We start from the raw sequence: 20715 nt of genomic DNA, 5'->3' as shown, positions 1-20715 counted from the left end.
ATCACTATGCTCGGATGAACAAACTGTGTCTGGAATTGTTCAGTTTCTTACCTAGGTATCCTAGGTGCCAGACTATTGTAGAGTCTGATGTGAACTTAGAGAGCCCTCTTATTTGCTTGCTTGCTGATTACATTAACACACTGGAGTTAAGCAAATCCAAGTCTTCTGAGTCCAACTGCCTGATGCTTTCCCTCATACAATAACTATAAACTGCTGGTCTAATGATGTCTTAGATAAACCAAATGACCTCAAACTCTAACCTGAAGCCTCTTGGTTTTGTTTTAGGGAGATAACCTGATCACTGAATGTCGGTACAACACCAAGGACAGATCTGGGATGACTTGGGTAAAAAAATATTATTCTTAAAGTTCATTTAAAGAGAAGAAGAAATAACCTTTGCTTTTAAAGACCAAAACTAAAAGGCAAAGTCCGTTCCTATATTGAAACAAAACTCTGAAAGTCTTCAGCATGAAGCTTCACAGAGGTGAAGCAAGAGCTGTGTTGGTGTTTTATCAGACTTCAAAACCCTGATGGAACTGCAGTAATGACTATGCTTGTAATTTATTGGTGCTTCAGGAAATCTACCCTTCCTTATCTTTGTCCTCACTAGATAGACAAGGAATTAGCTTGTCTCTACATTACTTGGGTCTGCCTGGGTGTTTACTTAGTTAAATCCACTTCAAAAGGAAGAATGAAGTACATGAACTCAGAGCTTCTGACCCAAAGGGAAATCTGGTCCCAACAGAATTACTGGGGACTTCTGCCAAACTCTGAAGAAATAGATATTTTATGCCTTGCTTAGTCTCTGCTAGGAACAAAAATAGAAGTCATCTCCCACCAGCCTATTTCATTAAGAGAACACAATCTTTACTCTAAAACTATATACAAGGCATGAAGTAGGCCAATATTCACTTTTGGCAAAATATTGACAGATTGCCTCCTGTTTTATATGTAAATCTGTTATAACTGGTTAGAGTTTTGATACATAAAGCTGAAAAGTCAGAAAATATATCCTACCAATTAAGAGGTTGAAGGAAAAAGATACAATTTATCTAGAAGAGGCAGAGAAAAAACCCCTAAAACTTAAGACTATCATGGGGGGGAGAAAAAGGCAGTAGCCAGGAATAGGAGGGAACTGCCTTACTTAGATCAAAGTTAGCTATGGCCAAATCTGTAGCTAATAGTAAATGAAATGTTTAAAATATTTCTTTACATTTGTAAAGAATGTAGGGACATTTTTTATCACTGTCTTTATTGGGTGTTGTGATGAAATTTCATTCTGTCTTATTGTAAAAGAATGAAAACAGAATTATAAATATCAAGCAGGAAAAGGTGAAAGAGTAAAATACATCCAAACCTCCCCAAGTTTATATTTTAAAGTAATTGCAGTTTAACATCAAAGAGTAATATTGAAGTTAAATAATTGAAAATAAGAAGTTATATAGAAATAAAATCCAACATTAGATATGGTTCATCTTGTAGATAAAAATATAAGTATTTGTGTGAGACAATAAATATCAGCTAGAGAATTTAAGAGACACTGTGGTGGGAGGCCAGCTCCCACCTTTTAAAGGGTTCCTATGAGGAGGAGAGAGGGATAAGAAACTTTTATATAGAAAGATAGCAGAGAGGAGAAAGACAGAAATACAAGATAGCTTTGGGAGGACCTGGATCAAAATCCAATGGTCCCTCTTCAAAAGGGCTTTTTATAAGAATGCCAAGGGGCAGGGCAAAAGACCTCCCCCTTGCTAGATCAAAGCACACTGCACAGCCAAGTGTAGACCCTTCTAAACACCTGGTAACCACCCCTGTGGTTAAATCATCCTCTTATGCAGACCTGCTGGGTAAAGCAAGCTCAGATTCTCCGACCTTGAGTAATTTCTCACTAGGAAACCTCTGTGGGTCTCTACAGCTCTCCCTTCTTAATCTATTAAAGAGCCCCTTGGTCTCCTCAGATAGACTATGTCTGTCTTAGGTTGTCTTTCTTCCCTAATCAGCCTTACTTGTCATGGAGATATGCTTTCCATCAAGTGTACTCTGCCTTAGGTTGTCAGCTAGAAAGAAGAATATTACTCATCCCTGATTACCAGCCTCTGGCAGGGGGAAGTACAGAGCTTAATTGAGCTCTGAGTCAGGTCCCTACTAAGAGCATGCAAATAGTTGGAACAACCACAGTAATCCCTAAAGCTGCCACACTGCCCAATAAAAGAGTAGAGAATGACCAAGACGGAATGTCCTTTTTGAATGGGTCTAAGATGTCTATATCAGCCTTAGCTGTGCCAAGCCCTTTTTTAAATCAATAAATTCTCAATGCAAGCACATCAAATAAATCAATAAACTCCTGATGCAACTGCACCAAACTTAAAGATTCCCTTAGCTTCACCAAACCATGGTTCATCAATATCAACAGATTAACATAATTCTAGTATGACTATTACTATACATATTTACAACTAGCATGACTATTACTATACATATTTACAATTCTTACAAACTTATATTAAAAACAAACTCTATAGGACTATTTACATTTTTACAAACTTTAGCAAACATCTAAAAGAGATCTCTTAACAGAACTATTTACACTTTCTTCCAACAAGACAAAGAGTATATGAATCGTGAGCCACCATAATTAAAATTGTAGGTGAACTCAAAACTGTTTCATTTCTGAAGTTCAAAGTTCAAAAAGTCAGTTCTAATAACAGTCTTGTAGTTCCCCTGAAAGTTTCAAATCAGAGCCTAATTTGTCAGCAACTCTAGAGTCTTTGAATCCAGCTCCCTTGACTCTAGTTTTCAGTGAGTGCCACTGCTAGGGGGCTGTAACACTCAGGATGCCACTGCTCTTCTCCACCATCCCCAGCCACCTTTTCCATCCAGCCCTCCCAGCCATTCTGGAGCCAGTGGAAGTGTGTCCAGTGGTAGATGGTCATCTGGCCAAGGCTCAGTCCCTTTACCCAAATTCATTGCAGTTCCCCTGAATGTAACAAATCAACTAAGTTCAAACAAATGTTGCTGATTCTTCACTCCCAGCTACAGAGGCATTTTCAGTTAACTTTCCATAGGAGAGCTGCCCTAAGGCAAAAGTGAAATTACAATACTGAGCTGCCTTTCTGCTCAGCTAGTAAGAGTCAAGAACTGTCTCTTAAACTATGCATTGATTTGCCACTAGCAATCAGAAGCTGTGTGGCTCTGGGCTCTGTTTCATTCCAGCTTTTACAAGTCTCAGTCCTCGAATACCAAATAGTGACAAAACCTTTGTCCCAAACTCCTTCTCAGAAGTCTGGGGGACCCCCTTCATCTCCTACTTTCCCCAGACTGCAGGATGGAACATTAATGTCAGGAATACCAGTTTGGCTGCTCTTACTCCAAATCCTCTGGGGGAGTGTCATCAGCGCTGACTGACATTCTTCTGTTCCATGCACTGCACCAAGTGCTCAGGCAGCCATCAAGTTTTATTTGGTGACTGAGGGTACAATTCCCCACTCTTAATTTTTTGAAGCTGTGTCTTAAGACTGACACAAGCTCAATGATGCCTTGTCCTTGATAGACTTTTTTTTTTAATTATTTTTTTATTTTAAGATTTATTTATTATGTACACAGTGTTCTGTCTGCATGTATCCCTGCAGGCCAGAAGAGGGCACCAGATCTCATTATAGATGGTTGTGAGCCAGCATGTGGGTGCTGAGAATTGAACTCATGACCTCTGGAAGAACAGCCAGTGTCCTTAACCTCTGAGCCATCTCTCCAGCCCCTTGATAGACTTTTATTAGCCCTATGTTTCCCTCTTTTGCATCTCAGGCTCAACCCAGGTTCTTTATTTGCCCTTAAACTTTTTCCACACCCAAAGCAACTTCCTGGTGTCCCAACAGCTCTCCCTTGCTGTGAGCCCTGATTTCTAAAGAGGGTCTCAAAGCAGCCTGACAAGTGACATTAGCATTTTAACTGCCTCCTGACAGGCAAGCTTTGGTCATCCATTTCTGGTCCCCAGGAGGTAAGATTTCTAAGCTTTCTAACAAAGCTTGTGAAAAAAGTAACAATTGGGGCTGTACCAGCAGCAAGCTGTTTTTAACTCCTTAAACTGTTTAAAATGAATAGGACCATGCGTTCGCATGATATTTCCCTGGGTGTCTTGCTGCTCAATTACAGGGAACATTTGAAAGCCTTGCACCTCTCCCCTCTGCTAGCTGCCTCCCAAATACTGTCTTGAAGAGGAGACACAGTGCTAGCAATGAGGATTTGCCATGTTCTGGGAGGTTTTTGTGCCAGGACAATTATGGGTGACCTTTCCATTCTGACAGATGACCCCCTAGGTGAGTCTAATCCACCCCTACAGAAGAAAACGAGACCTGGGAAGGAGAAACTTGAAGTGCATCCAGTATTTGAGAAAGAGAAATTACTAAGTTTTTCAAGCACTTTAGTTCCTCCCTTGTCGTATCCCAAGACTTCTGTTCCTTAAACTCTGCTTGATGGCCAAGAGGGAAGTGACTCTGATTGAACAGTGTTGTAAAAGTGTTCTCATCTAGTGGCAGTTCCAGCAGAGCAGAAGGTTTTCTTCTGTCCATGTCTGCCTCAGGGAAAATTCCCCCCTGCTGCTCAGGGATTAGATCTAAGCTGTCCTGAATTAATGCCAACAGGCCAACAGCTTCCACAGGAATCTTTTCCAGCCAATGTTCCTCATAATATTTTTGTATTTTGGCTCCAATTCTCTCCCAGGAGTCTGTGTCCAGAGTCCCATAGTTGGAAAACCAAGGACAGTTTCTCTATGAACTCCAGGAACCTATGTACTTGTTACAATTCTGCCTTAACTCCCCTAGTTTTCAAACTTTCTACAAACAAATATACAAGCATCTGCTTACTATTTCTCTGCCCTGTCGCAGCTTTTCTTTCTCAGACTTCTAAGTCTGTGGTGGCTGGATGTTGTTCCTGGATGCTATTTTGAGGTCCAGCACTAGGGAAATTCTACTCTTACCCTAAGTTCCTTCCTACATAATATTCCTATACCTAAACCCTATATTTTTACCTAATTTGATAGATAAAAATTAAGAGAGAGAGAAAGAGAGAGAGAGAGAGAGAGAGAGAGAGAGAGAGAGAGAGAGAGAAACAGAGAGAGATACTTGCTGTAGCCTAATTTTTTTTATAGACAGTTTTAGCTCACAAAGAATAAAATACCACAGCCTTAACTTTAATACAAAACCAGACATGTCCGACTTCTTCCTGTGATATTTCTGTACTCTCACTTACTTCTTCTGCCCCCAAGTCCCTAGTTCTGGTGCAAAGACTTCCCCCTTGCTAGATCAAAGCACACCACACAGCCAAGTATAGACCCTTCCAAATACCTGGTAAGCAGGCTCATGGTCAAATCATCCCCTTATGCAGCCCTGCTGGGTAAAGCAAGCTCAAGTTCTCAGACTCTGAGTAAGTTCTCACTAGGAAACCTCTGTGAGTCTCTACACACTGTTTTTATATATAGGATGCTCAAAATATACTACACATTTATATAAAAGATTCCTACTGAACCCAGTATTGTGTATAATTTATTATACAGCAATGAAAAAAAATCAATAAAACCAAAAAGGAAAAACTAAGTAAAATGTAGAAAAACCTACATATAGTGGTCTATAAATGTATGTGATTCCAGTGAAAGAAATTTAGGGAAATTTCATGATTTGGGGAGTTTGGTATGCTAATTAATAAACCTTTGCCTAGTCACCACTAAGAGCTTCTCTTTCTTCATTTTTGCAAAAGTGTTTGCTGTTTTAGTTTTTACATGCATCCAAAATATACTTGGAGGATCAAAGGGTCAAGAATAGGAAAGACGGCTAACAAGAGTCAGATGGGAAGTGAGCTAAATCAAACCTTATTTTACAGCTGTGGCAACTAATCCAGGGTGGTTTGGGTCCACAGTTAGAATTCCAGCAACAAACCTATGCATCCTTCATCTGGAAATGTGCTTGTAGATAAGTCAGGGCATTCGGATAAATGAGGCATTGTGGGTGTTTTTATTTAATGCTGACCTGATCGACTGCTTATAATGAGAAAAATAAATTTGTCTTTTTATAACTTTCCCCTTTCTGTTATTTGGATCATTTCTATAAATCAGTTTTAAAATTTATTAATTCTCCCCTAGGTCGGAGCAATCATGCTGTTGAATTCATCTTATGGACTTTCAGCTCTTAAACATCCATTTTTTTGGGTTTTCTCTTTCTTTTGCCACTCCTGAGCTCTTCCTACATTTTGATCATATTTGCCTTTAATTGCTTGACTTCTGCAGCCTTTGTTAATCCACATCTGTATCCTCTCACAGTCTGTGACTAGTGACATTTTTTTTTTCTTGAGTAAAAATAACAGTTCACTGTTTCCTTAATAATTTTTGTTTGAAAACTGGGCAGTGAAAATTGTTGAAGCAACTCTAGATTCCTCAGATACAGTGGAATATTACCTGCTTATAGTTAAAAGGTGTTGCCCATTGCCACCATAGCACATAGCTACTGATATTTATAGACCTAAAAATAATATAGAAAATTCAGGTCAGCTGAGAAAACACTCCAAAAGTCCATGGGAGGGAGAGGCAAGAGGCTGAGGAATTCAAAAACAGCTTGAGCTCCATGAGACTCTCTCTCACCCTCATAACCCTGAATAATTCCAACAAAGTGATTTGTAACATGCAAACATCATCAGGAACCTCTGAAATGTCTACTGTGGCACAAATTTATATCAGATCAATAGAACTCTTCAGGACTTTAATAGATTATCTAAGAAAGGCACTCCTTTTTTTGTTTTGTTTTGTTTGTGTTAGAAAGGCACCCTTTAAAGAGATAGAAATAATATTAATTTTTAATGTTTCAATATTTTTTTAAAGTTAAGAGTCCTTTAAGTTAATAATTTTCAAAAGAGGCAGAGGCAAAAGGATTGTAAGTTCAAGGCCAACCCTAGTAACTTAGTGAGACCCAGTATTGAAGCATTTTAACGAGAGGCTCAGGCTAGAGCTTAGTGGTAGTGGTTTGTCCACCAACTCTGAGACTTGGACTTGACCCTCAGGACCACAAGAAATAATAATAAACTGTTACTTACAAATGATAAAGACCAAATGTATTTCAGAACTGGGGATCTGCATGACACTGTTGGCATTGTGTTCTGTGTGTGAGAGCTGGGGGAAACTTTGCAAAATAAAACATCTCTATTTTCAGGGAGGATTAAGCACCAGAAACGAAATGTGTCTCTCCTACCTTCTTTATTATCCAAGAATTAACCTGACCCGGTGCGCCAGCATCCCGGACATCATGGAACAGCTGCAGTTCATCGGTGTGAAGGAGATCTACAGACCCGTCACGTGAGTGGCAGTGAATTATAGACTTCCAAGAGTGGGTCTCATCTCCATACTGAGACATTATGGGCTATTTTATGTGCTGCTCTTTTTAATTGCTTGTAACTCAGGAGACCAAGTAAGCGTCTTGGTTGCTATGTCCAAGTTCCTCCAAAACACCCTTGGGATCACTGATGGCTGGGAAGACCTAAAGGATCCAGCCATTAGTTGTACTCCTGGATAAAGTTATTACCAGGAAAGGATACAAAGGGAAATCAACAAATGAAAAGGCAGAGTTCAGAGCACTCAAGCTCCCAGAGGTCTCTCCAGGTAGCCACACAGAATACCCATCTAATTGTGATAATGTCCCTACAGAAGTCTCCTAGCAAAGCTCCATAGAGCGGCTGTGCCTGGGCTTTTTTCTGGAGATGCTCCTGTAGGGCTGTCTGCCTAATGCATGCCCAATTTGCAGACTTGCCAATAGAAAGCAGGTGTTCAGCACAAAGCATATTGATTATAGTGCTGAGCCTTTTGATCATTTAGAGGAAGTTTTATATCAATCTAGGAAATTGTCAACTATTTAAGTTGCTAACCAAAAGTGAACCGTGTGGTCAGACTTTAGACACGGTCTTCCTGCATGACTTGGGTTGACTTCCAATTTTCGATCCTCCTGCCTCTGCCTCCCAGGTGCTAGGATTCTGGTTATGTGCCTCCATGTTCAGGTAAGAAGCAGGCATTTATGAAGAGCAGTTTCAGACCTGCTTTGTAAACACTGTATGATTGCATATCATAGAAACTAGTATAATTAGATACAACGATTTTTTTCTTCTCCTCTTAGGGTTATAGTCTAGAGTTTGGGGGGGGCGGCAGTTAATAGACAAACAGATGGGCATTAAATAGTAGTGGTTGTTATAAAACAGTGAAAATAATGAAGGAAGTGAGTAACTGTTGCCAGAAGAAGACTCAAAACCTTTCTGGGAAGTAACATTTGAGCAGGGACCTATAGACTGAAAAGTCAACGATGGAAAGATAGGCAAAGATGTTGTATGCAGAGAAAAGAGAGTGATGTGTGCATATATCATGAGCCATCTGGGTTTGAGAATGAACAAGAGGATGCCTTTGGCTGGGGCAGAGAGGAGATTGGCAGAGACAGAGGATGTTGTATCAGAAGTAGACTGGGCCACAGAGGCCATTATGAGTAGTATGAAAAGAAGTCACTGTAGGATAGTGGGAAAGTCAATTTGGTGAGGGTAAGAAGGAAGGACCACAGGAGAATAAGATGGGGAAAGGGTACTGATCAGGAAATTACTGTGATTGTCCACTGAAAGCCAAGGGCACCTTTGGACCTAGGCGTGACATCATGCTAAGGATGCATTATGGGAGATGCTGAAAAAGAGTTTATGTTCTCAGGAACAGTGGCACAAAGCATAAGGATGGTTGGCAGAAATTTATAGATGATGTAATGTGTCTTAACAGGAAGATCTTTCTGATAATTAAGACTTTACAAAATGAAGAAGACTGATGTAATTGGACAAACATATACACAGATTTTTGAGAGTGCTTTTAAGAATAGGATAAAAAAAAAGCCATTTAATGAAGACATGATAAAATGTGGATAGTCAAAGAAAACATATAATAATTTATGTTCCAAATAACCCAAGAATTAGAAATTGTAAACTAAATGCTTTCTTGTTCATCGTGTGTATATATGCTTTCCTCCGCTCCTTTCTAAGCCCTGCTGTGACCACGAGTGCAGAAGGCATCATCTAGTCATCACTAAATACTGATCACAAAACACTTATGTGAACTGAGCAGCAGTTACTAAGTCTGTTCACATCCATGAGTTAGTTTAACCTTCTTGCACATAATCCCAGTTGGGAGAGCAGGGCGTGGGACTTCAGTTCTGTAGGAGAGAAAACAGAAACTAAGATTAGGAAACTGCTTGACACTGCACAGTATATCATAAATGGGAAAATTAGGGTTCACAATCCAATATCCTCTTCACAACCTATACGTGGAAGAATTTTCCGGATGTTCAAACCTTTCGAAATGAAAGTATGATGTGATTAGATAAAAGTACATAGGGTTAATAAACTATTAACAGACATCAAAACAATACATAAAATGTAATTCTAAAAAACACTAGGACAGGGCACAATGAGGAGACTCAGTGGGAAAAGGCACTTGTTCCCAGGCAAGTGAGGACCTAAGTTCAACCCCTGAAAACATAAGGGTATGATTTGTTTGAATATTTGGATGGTTGGATTTCGGCACATATGTGTGTGTATTTCTTTGTATGTGTTCATACATGCATGTTTGTGTATTGCAATGCTGGAGATCAAACTCGGAGCTTGGCACATGGCAGGCAAGTGATGTACCATTGAGTTATACCTCTAGCTTCCCAAATATTCCTATCATACTGCTCCTTACCTCAAGTAGATTTTCCTCTTTAGAATATATTCTACACCACAAACAGGAAATTTCCTAATTGCGTGATTATTAGCAAAAATGTAAAAAACAAATGGCTTTATGTTTACAAATGAATAGATGTACCTTGCTTCATCCTTTATGATCACCATGGACTGGGCATCTCTACAGATTCCTTTCACTGCCTGATGGGCTTTGCCAGTGTCCTTAATTTCTATCTTCCTGGGAAATGCTACATTTGTGCCTTTGTCACTTGGAATGACAGGAAGAATTACTTTCCAAAACTAGGTTAACTGTGGGCTGTCATTACCCAGAAAAACAGTATTTTGTTTTCTTGTATTATAGCTGTATAATTTTTCTAATCTATTTAGAATTTTCCCCAGATGTTTTCTTCTTTTTTATTTAAGGAAGTATTTTCTTTTTAAGAGGCAAGGGCTGAGATACAGTGTTTTCCAGACTGGCCACATACCCATGACAGTTCTCCTGTCTCAGTTTTTCAAGTTATGGAATTATAGAGATGAACCTCCAAAACTGGCTTCAAATATTTTCTTTCAACGTTGACACTTCTCAGTATTCATCTACCACACTTTCTTTATTATAATTTATTTTGTCTTTATTTCCTTTGCTCTGTAGTCTGCCTCTCATCTTATTGTATTGCTTTATTACCTTGAACTTGAGATTTTAATCATTAAATTAAATTCATTAAATCCATATTATTAAACTCACATAATTAAACTCCAAGAGGAAACAATTTCTATAACTTTCTCCAGTTTCATTCGTTCCTACTTTCTTCTGAGATCAGTTTTCCTGTATTTTTAAAGTTTTTTTATTGTGTTTAATTATGTGTATGGGGGTGGGTATGTGCACATGAGCGTTTGTGCTCACAGAGGCCACAGGTGTCAGATGCCCTGGAGCTGGAACTATAGGCAGCTCCCTACCGGTGCTTAGGTGCTGGGAATTGAACTTGGGTCCTTTTGGAAGAGCAATAAATGCTCTTGACCACTTAGAAATCTCTACAACCCCCTTTTATTCATATTTTATAAGTATTTCATAAGTTTTACCATGTGATTGTCTTTAGCCTTGTGGTTTCATGGGTCCCATCTCATTTCTTGCTTATTCTGAGGGCTTCTGTCCAAAACCTCATCACACATATTTGAACCTAGGCTTTTTTCTCGCCACACCACAGCTGGAGGATTAGATGAGTCATTTTCTGCACACATATTTTGAGAGGAAAGGGCTGTAGGGTGGGACTGGATGCTCTCTGGTTGAATGTGTGTATTGTCCCTGCCTCAGATTTATTGCTGCTGTTAGGAGTCACCTTCTCTCTGGTGGGCTGAGTCACTTTCGTGGAGGAATGTGTCAGCTTTGGAAGGGGATGTCCAGTCTCTTGCCACCCTGGAGACTGCCTTCTGTCTATGAGACTCCCTCTAGCTATGTTCCTTCCAGTCCTTCACCTGGGTTGTGCTTTACTGAGACAGATTTCCCATTGTCCTTCATTAACAATCAGAAGGTTACGACATCATCATATATTTTGTTTTGTTTTCTTCTTGATGATATGCTTCCAGCTGCTGTGTTCACCTTTTATGTCAATTGCTTGGGGCATAATTTAAAATTAAGTGTACCTATCTTTAATGAGATCTTCACAAGATTTCATCAATGTCACACCTATCCTACCCTATCAGAACATAAAGAGGCAGGGCAATCCCACCTCCTCCATAAAGTTCCAGGAAGCTGAAAATCTGCTATATGTCACTATATGTTAATTTTTTTCTTTCCTGAATTTTATATAAGTGTGGCTGTAGCCTGTGCTTCTGTGTCTGGCTCCTTTATTAATAATGATGCTGGGATTCACTTGTATTTGTGGCTGTTTCACTCAATGCCTTTTTCTCGCTGAGCAATATTCCCCTGGGTGGGTCCACTTCCTATAGGCTCATCACTGTGGAAATACAGTTTCAGTGAGATGCAAACATTCAGACCACAGCAAAGGGTGCCAGGACCAACCCTGACATTTCTAGTAAGTCCCTCCATTGTTTGGTATTTTGCATTCCCAGAACACTCTACAGTTAATCTTCAGAATGACAGAAAGAAACTTCCCTTAAGTCATCTGTGAGTGTGTCTGTGTGATTCCTTTTTACTTTTATACACGTTTCATATATTATCAAACTGAGTCACTTATTACTGAATGGTAAGAGCTCTTTATATTGTGGATATTCATCTCCTGTTAGATACTGAGCCATGGATAATTTCTCTCAATCTATAGCTTGATTTTCATTGTTTTACTGTTGGCTGAGGTTCCTTCTGTCATTTTGTCTTTGTTTTGACTTTTGAAATCCCCTCTAAGAAATCTTTGAAAACTATACATTGTGAATATTTTCCCCTCTGGAACTTTAGAGTTGAACTTTTACGTTTAGATTGATGATTCATTTTGAATATATTTTTCTTGTAGCACAAGGCAAATCCAAAGCTTGATATGTTTTCCAAATACATATCAAGAACCGTTCGGTGAAAGAACACTGCCTTTAAATTTTCTTTATATTATTATTAATATGTATGTGTGTGTGTGTGGTGTGGTGTGGTGTGTGTGGTATGTGTGTACACGTGTATATGTGTGGTGTGTGTGTGTGTGTGTACGTATATGTATGTGTGGTGTGTGTGTGTGTGTGTATGTATATGTATGTGTGGTGTGTGTGTGTGTGTGTGTGTGTTTAGGACAACTTGCAGGAGTCAGCTATTACCTTCCACCATGTGTTCCCCAGGGATAGAATTCAGATTGTAGGTGGCATCTACCTGCTGAGCCATCTTGCAGGCCTGAAAATTGCCTTTTTACTATGAAATCTGGAATTTTTGTTGCAGAGTTATTTGACCGTATGCTGACTCTGGCCTGGACTCTGTTCATGGCTATGTACCTAGGTTTACTTTGGTACACACTTGATTTTTGTAGTCTTGGAGGAAGACTAAATAGCAAAACACAGTCTGTAAAGTCCCACTTCTTGTTACCTTTTCCCAAATTAATTTGATAGTCTACGCTCATTATATTTTCACATTTAAGATTAAGAAAATTTATCGATTTCTTAAAGACAAATACCCAAACAAAAACCTAAAATAACATGACTGGAAACGCTACAGAAAGCTCAGGACATGCAGAAGGAACCCATTAGCCACCAAATAAAAACTAGACAGCCCCAATTAGCAATATAACAGCCCCTGTTTCCATCCCTGGACAAGAAGTTTAAAAACAGTCAAGACCAAAGGAGATTTATATGGGTGATATGGAGTCCCTGTATCAACTAGAAAGAACTGACATGTTAACCATAGTCAGTCTACTCCATGAACATAGTATGTGTCACTCATTAAAACATTTTCTTCTTCTCTTCTTATAGTTTTTAGTATAGATGTTTTCACCTGTTTTATTAATAATATTTATCTTTTATGTTTTAATACCTTTTGTGTGTTAATTTTGTAATGTGTTTCTTGGCAATTTCCAGATCTTGGACTTTCTCCAGTTTGTCTTTAGATTAGGGTTCATCTTTACATACTTGTTCATGTGCTTAGTCATTTTTGACTGTATGTATTTTGTGTTGATGATCACTATACTGTTCCTAATTCTTTAATATCCCTGTCAGTGTGACTCTAGAATAAAGGTTTAGGGCCACAGATCTTTACTATTAAGGCCTGATTCACTCTCTGGTCTCTGAGATGGATCTCCGAGATGTCACTGAATGCCTGTGTCATCAGCAAAGACTCTCCGCTCTGGCTATTTGGAACTTGAATGTGTATCAGCCAAGTGAGCGCTCAGAATTGTAGTTGTTTTTTTTTTTTAGTAGTTCCCAGTTACTCTTTGCCTAACCTTGTGCCATTTTATCTTAAATCTGTTTGACTCATTAGTCAAGCGCGTATTTAGTTACCCTTCCTACAGACTTAAAGAGCTCTCTGTCTGTGATATATTCCTCTGTAGCACTCTACTTTGAAACTTGCAGAACTTTGGACTCCCTTAATTCTGACTCTTGTCTCATTAATTCATTGAGATTGTCATTTTATGGCTCGGAAATTCTCCTTTTAGGCATTGTGACCCAGGGCGTGCTCACAGGCAGAACTCTGGGGTGAACACAGTGTTCAGATATGACCTGTGTTCATTTCCTTTGGGGTTATAGTTTTTTCCTGCCTGTTTTCTACTCTCCTAACCCAGACATTCTGTACAGCTTTGTTAATGAATGTTGGCATTTATCACAGTAAGTTGGTGTCTGTTACTCCTCATGGCCGGGAATAAAAGTCCATTAAAGAGCATGTTGTTTGTTTTTACTAATTTTTGACCATATGTTTATTTGTGTGATAGAGGTTGAATCTGTAAAGCTATTCACTCTGCTGTATGGACCTGGCCCTGCATCTTGGCTGAAATTACCTAATTTCTTTCCGTCTCCCCACACCTCTTCCTGTTCCCAAGAATGACTCTAGCAGCAAGACCTTTGAAACAGCTGTGGGGTTCCAGGCAGATACTAGGTCTAACAACTACAAGTCCTTTTCTTCCATCTGGTTTTACATTATACAGAGTGGGAGAGCCATGTCTAAAGTCATTACATGTGAAATGATTCATTGGATGAACTGAATTTACAAATAAAATTGCATGCTTTTTGCAAAGAAAATTGAAATACACTGTGCTACTGTGGGTAGTAGTACGTTTTGCTGTGTTATAAGAAAAATGTATCTCGGAGTTTAAATTCGATTTGCAAAGAAAAATTATCCATCAGTATTAAAGCATAATATTAACACAATTTGTTCAAATCAGCTACAGTGATTATTTATAATATCATTTTAATTATACGTGTGTCTGCGTAGACACACCGGAAATATGCTGCTTTAGTTTCTATAACATTCTCAATTCCTCCAACTGAACCCTAGTCCCAATAATAGCAGGGGTACTAGTTATTTTAGTTTATTTATTTAAGTTAGTTTAATTTATTTATTTAATCCTGCCACTATTTCTGATGGAAAGCTTAGTCCTTTCAAACAAATAATTAGCACACTTGCTTTTGCGTTGCTTCTTGTCCTCCTCTCTCAGTTCTCCAGGGAGTAATCTGAGCTGTGTTGTTAGAAAACTTGGAAGGTTTTTTGGTTAGAGGTGACAAAAGGGACATTTATTACGAAGGGTGGAAAGAGACAAAGTATGAAGCAGAGAGGCTCAGAGGAGGCTGGTCCTGAATTTTCAGGTTCCCAGTCCTCAAGCACTGTCTCCGGATACATGGGCCATTCAGGTGCCTCTCGTCTCCCTGGCTGCCCTACCAACACACGTAGTTACAGCTTTCACTTCTTTTGCTGTGAATTCTCCATAAATATTAACTTACTGGCTTATTATAGTATCAAAGCTTTCAGAGTCAGCTCTGCAGAATGCTTACAGTGTTCACTTTGGCCAGCAAAGCTGCACAAAGGTCACATTGACCACCGTATTAATCACACTGAACCCCTTAGTAAAAGTCCAGGCGACCCCTGGTGGTGTTTCAGGAGATTGCAGGTAAATACTTGCCATCCAACCCCTGAACCGCCTCCATTTCCCTTTACAAAGTTGGTTCTTTCTCTCTTTCTTTCTTTCCCTCTTTCTTCCCTTCTTTCTTTCTTTCTTTCTTTCTTTCTTTCTTTCTTTCTTTCTTTCTTTCTTTCTTTCTTTCTTTCTTTCTTTCTTTCTTTCTTTCTTTCTTCCTTCCTTCCTTCCTTTCTTCCTTCCTTCCTTCCTTCCTTCCTTTCTTTTTTTTTCAGTATAGATATCTCGTCTCTGTAAAGGTAAATGTTATTTTAAGATTGAATATCAAACTATCCTACATATAAAAAACTAGCAGCAAATTTTAAATGGCAGAATATGCAAATTTAACAGGCTTCTTTCTAGTCAAGGTTTGCTCTACGGCAATTCTGGGTCATATCTATAAGTCACCACAATTTGGTTAGAAAATGCTATAGATTTTAGAACACTGCACAACACATTTGACGTAATGTGATGCTGACTACTCCTATTACAGTACTCAACATTAAAGATTGTGTGAAATAATATATTTAAGACTCCACAAAGTTATATTGACTTGAACTAGAGGGAGAGATTAGGGCTGAAGGACAGAAGCCTACTAAAATAGTACCCACTTTTCTTATTTTCTCAGTTCTTAGAACAGATGAAAAATAATTTTCAACTTTGTCATGAAAATATTACTTTTATAACTTCTCGCCCCTCAGATTTATAGTTTGTGAATCTTGTTTAAAAAGATAACATCCAGGGTGCCTAAGCAGGCTGCCCAGGTTAGAGAGAGGTAGAAACAAGCCAATGAACAGATGTGAGGACCCAGCATTTAAACTGTGGATTCAGCAGCTGGGCATGATTATTTGTGACTACCAGCAATCCCTAAATCATCATTTGGGGCTGTTACAGGCTATCGGTCACTCATGATAATCTTGTGTAACAACTACAAATTAGCTAATGTCAAGTTTTGGACATGTAAATAGTTAGACCTTTCTTTTTTAGAAATCAATAATATGCAGCATTGGGGGGAACAGTCTCCTGAATATCCTTTCAAGCTGACTAAGACACATTTGTGTTATCTCTTCTTTCTTTGGCATTTAAAATCATGTGTCTTATTTTAAAAGGGTGCCCATGGAAGCAGAGTATATTAGGTGTGAAGCATAATTTTTCAGTAAATTATTTTTTTTAAGACAGAGTTACATGTAGCCAAGGCTACTCTTGAACTCACTGGGTAGCAAAAGTTGACTTTGAACTTTTCATCCCCCTCTCTGTCTCCTGAGTGCTAGGGTTATAGGCAGATGCCACCACGTACAGCTTCAGTGTAATCTTAAGCCACCGATTCAGTTCTAAACCTTTAGTGTTTATCCTCTCAAGCAACCAGAGCAGGACACTCTGGGGGTGGCTTTTCCGCTGGACACTCTGAAGTTTACATCTGTTACAGTAACTTTCAAGAACCTGCAGTGTTCTTTACCATATCATCGGTAGCATCGTCCAGTTAAGACATTAATACTTACCAGTTATGCTATAATGTTAACTGGAATTTTCAAACCCTGGGAAAGAGTTCCGAAGCAAAATTATCTGTCTAAAAGTTATGCTTTGATGGACGGCCCCACACCTGTGTTCATATGCACAGCCCTAACTGGACTTGGTCGGTTACAAAAAAAGAAAAGGAAAAGACATAAAATTGGGAGGGAATGTGTTGGGGGCATAGGGGTGACCATATATTTATATAGTCATATTTTGTTGTATATATGTATGAAATTCTCAAGAACAAAGAGAATTTGAACGAAGAGAATCTCTCTGAAAACAAAACAAACCACGCAGCAACAAAATTTGATCAGTGTATGGAACTGAAAAGTGTAAATAAAGGTTAACTATGATTTCACCTAAAGCAATAAAAGTAGTAATAACCACTTGTATCTAAAGAAGATGACTCATTCCTTTAAGAGCCTCCTTACTTGTTAGCTGGAGAGATCATTCAGCAGTGAAGAGCACTTGTTCTTACAGAGAATCCAGGGTTAGTTCTCAGCACACAAATGGCAGTTCACTACCATCTATAACTGACCAAGTTCAAAGAATCTGATTTCTTCTTCGGGTCTCCCTTAGCACGAGGCATGCATGGGGGACATATACATATAGGCAGCCAAAACACTCATACACATAAAAATAAATAAATGTCAAAGGGAAGAAAGACAAAGACTCCTTATTTGGAGATTTCCAGTAACAACTAATGAGTCCATAAATACCTTATATGGAATTATTTTTATATTTAAAAAAATGAGTATGCATGAAGTCTATGTTAGAACATTGAAATTTACAGGAAATATGAAATGTACTATACTGTAATGTGATGTATTAAAAGTAATTGTGATTATTTAATTTCAGGACATGGCCTTTCATTATCAAAAGCCCGAAGCAATATAAAAACCTTTCTTTCATGGATGCAATGAACAAATTTAAATGGACTAAAAAAGAAGGTCTATCCTTCAATAAGCTTGTCCTTAGCCTACCCGTGAACGTGAGATGTTCCAAGACAGACAACGCAGAGTGGTCGGTAAGCCCCGCTTTTCATCTTCTAGGAACCTGGTTGTCACAGGTTGTCACACCTGAATCCCAAAGAGAAATTCTAAGCTTCAGGTAGCCATCTATCCATCAGTGGTCTGAGTGTCCTTTCATGTTTGGTCATGGAACTTGTTTAGTGATCATTGGAATTGGCGGACAACCAACCTCTGATTGCTGAGAACTCCCTTTGAAGAGAGATTTTTTTTTCTGGAACTTTAGTTGTGATGAAGTGAAACAGATGGGGCAGCTGTGAAACCTTGGGGACCTGCTTGTAGCTCTTTCCAAGTAGTGTCTAGTCCTTTTACCCCTCCCTCCCGTCCAGGGCTAAAGTTTCTGCCTCTTCTGATGCTTGGCTTCTTCAGTAAGTACAGTCTATCCCCTAATCTCCACCAGAAGTGGAGGTGAATAGGCAAGTGTCTTAGTTACTTTTTTTATTGCTGTGATAAGATGCCACTGCTATAGCAACTTATAGAACAAAGAGTTTATTGGGGGCCTTCAGTTCCTGAGGGTGAGCCAATGACCATCGTGCTGGGGAACCTGGCAGCAGGCAGTCAGGCATGGTGCTGGAGCAGTAGCTGAGAGTTTACATTCTTATCCAAGAAGGGAGGGGGAGAGAGAGAGAGAGAGAGAGAGAGAGAGAGAGAGAGAGAGAGAGAAACAGAGGGACAGAGGGATAAAGAGAAAAGACACACAGAGGGAGGACACAAAGAGAGGCAGAGAGAAGCAGAAAAAGAGAAAGAGCTAACTGAGAATAGCACAGGCTTTTGAAACCTCAAATCCCACTCCCAGTGACACACATTCTCCAACAAAACCACACCTCCTGATCCTTCCCAAGCAGTTCTACCAGCTGGGGACCAAGTACTCAAACATAGGAGCCTATGGGAGAAATAGACAGAGAGAGAGAGAGAGAGAGAGAGAGAGAGAGAGAGACAGAGACAGAGACAGAGAGACAGAGAGAGACAAAGAGGGAGAGAGACAAAGAGGGAGAGAGAGATAACTAGGAATGGCATGGGCTTTTGAAACCTCAAAGCCTATTCCCATTGATACATACGCCAACAAAACCACACCTTCTAGCCCTTCCCAAACAGCTCCTCCAATGGGGGACCAAGTATTCCAATATATAAGCTGTGGGGGCCATTCTCATTCAAGCCCCTGAAGCCAGCTAAGCCACAGCCCTGCTCTTATACAGCTACTCACAGGAACTGCCTTTTTCTTTTTCAGATTCAAGGGATGACAGCATTACCTCCCGATATCAAAAGGCCTTATAAAGCAGAACCTTTGGTGTGTGGGACATCAGCTTCCTCTCCTCCACATGGCGTTTTGTCTCTCAGGTTGCTCGTGTACTCTCTGCTTCTTGGAAGCATGCTGAGCACCCAGGGCTTGTGACTGCTATACTTGGTGACACTAGAGTCTGGAATCTGAGACTGTCCCTTAAAGTCAGGTTAAAGACTGTCTGTGTTCATGTTGGGCCTGAAGAGATGGATGTGAAGATCACAGAAACTTTAATTTCACACACACCCTCTATTTTCCTCCCCAGTGTTCCCGAGCTATGTCACTGGGGTTCTCAAGAGTTTCCTTATAAAAATTCATGTTCTGTGCCTATGATTAGTAAAATAAAATGGACCTGACTTAGCTACTTTGAAAGTTGGACAAGCAGAAAGAAAAGAATGTTTAATTGTTTTCTATATTCTGTGTTACTCAGTATCCATTGTTCAGCCTGACATCCCTCCTCCTTTTCACAAACAACATCGCAGGAATTACTTTCCGCTCCATCTTCCTTCATAGGAGTAACTTGCAAGTGTGAGCATAGCCCTATTCTCTCTGACATTGCCCAGTCCCTGTGTTTTCTATGACCTCTGACCTCAATGCTTTTGGGTGGTACCTCTTGTGTTTCCTCGCTCGTCTGAGTCTGTTGATACCCAAACCCAGATCTAAGTATTTCCCTGTCTCCACAGTACTGTTCAGCTGATTTTTTTTTTATTAAGCTCTGTCACTCTCTTAAGAGAAAGAGATTTTGATAAATGCAGAGATGGCGGTAGCTGATTGTAGGCTAAGAAAAAAATGCAGATGGCTGCAAAGGGCCTTGCTGTGAAGGGTCCTAGATGAGATGAAATTCCAAAGCAGAGCGGACAGTGTGAGCAGGCAGGAAGCCATGGGTCTGTAATGTTCCTCACCCCTGGGTATTTCACACTGCCTCAATCCGAATCATATTTCTATGACAGATTTATTTTTATATTAGTTAATAAACTGACTTCCAATACAAAATTTCCACCAACTGAAGATCTTATTATTCTTTTGGTTCTCTTTGGATTAGCTAGTTAAATCTTGTTTTATGTCCTATCTTTATTCATATGGTCTATGTTTGGATCATATTAAAAAACTTAATGGAATTAAAGTTTTTGTATAGTATCTTATGTGGCCCTTGAGAGAATTAAGTGATTGTATACTAATGTCAATAAAATCAGCTGAGAAACTGTATTTTTTCCACTCTAAGCCCTTTCTGTCTTGCAAACATAAACTATATTGTAATTTGAATAAATATTATGTTTTAGAGTGTTTGCTTCTTGATTCAAAGAATTTTTCCATTTTGGCAATATTGAGATGTTCTGTGGCTAATATGACTTATTTTTATTTGTGTGAATGTTTCATATCAGAGTGGGTTTTTTTTTTCCATTCAGTTATTGGCATAAGAAATATGATCACCTCAGATAACCCCTATTTGAAATTTTAGGCGTAATTTTACTTCAGAATTTCTGGATCTGAGGTATCAAAACCAAATGATTTCCATTATAAACGAAGCAGCACTACATTTACTGTCATTGTTCTCTGTAAGAAACACGAGCACACCCAACCATAAAAGAGTGAAGAGCTCTGGAAGCTGGCATGTGAGGAGCCCACCCAGGAGACCTTTTTCCGCCAGCATTGC

The 20715-nt window shown here is 39.3% G+C and overlaps 1 protein-coding gene across 1 annotated transcript in view; it reads left to right on the top strand.

Moving 5' to 3' along the window:
• Moxd1 (monooxygenase DBH like 1) overlaps positions 1-20302 on the top strand; it is a 77608-nt gene extending 57306 nt beyond the window's left edge. The window contains exons 9-12 of the mRNA XM_059272991.1: positions 286-345; positions 7188-7330; positions 17613-17781; positions 19011-20302. Coding sequence (XP_059128974.1) covers positions 286-345; positions 7188-7330; positions 17613-17781; positions 19011-19175 — 537 coding nt within the window. The 3' untranslated portion in view covers positions 19176-20302. The remainder of the gene's footprint in view (positions 1-285; positions 346-7187; positions 7331-17612; positions 17782-19010) is intronic.
• The last annotated feature ends 413 nt before the right edge of the window (positions 20303-20715 follow it).

Source organism: Peromyscus eremicus, chromosome 8b (genome assembly GCF_949786415.1).
Source record: "Peromyscus eremicus chromosome 8b, PerEre_H2_v1, whole genome shotgun sequence".
Taxonomy (NCBI): Eukaryota; Metazoa; Chordata; class Mammalia; order Rodentia; family Cricetidae; genus Peromyscus; species Peromyscus eremicus.
This window is presented reverse-complemented; position numbering and strand designations above follow the sequence as displayed.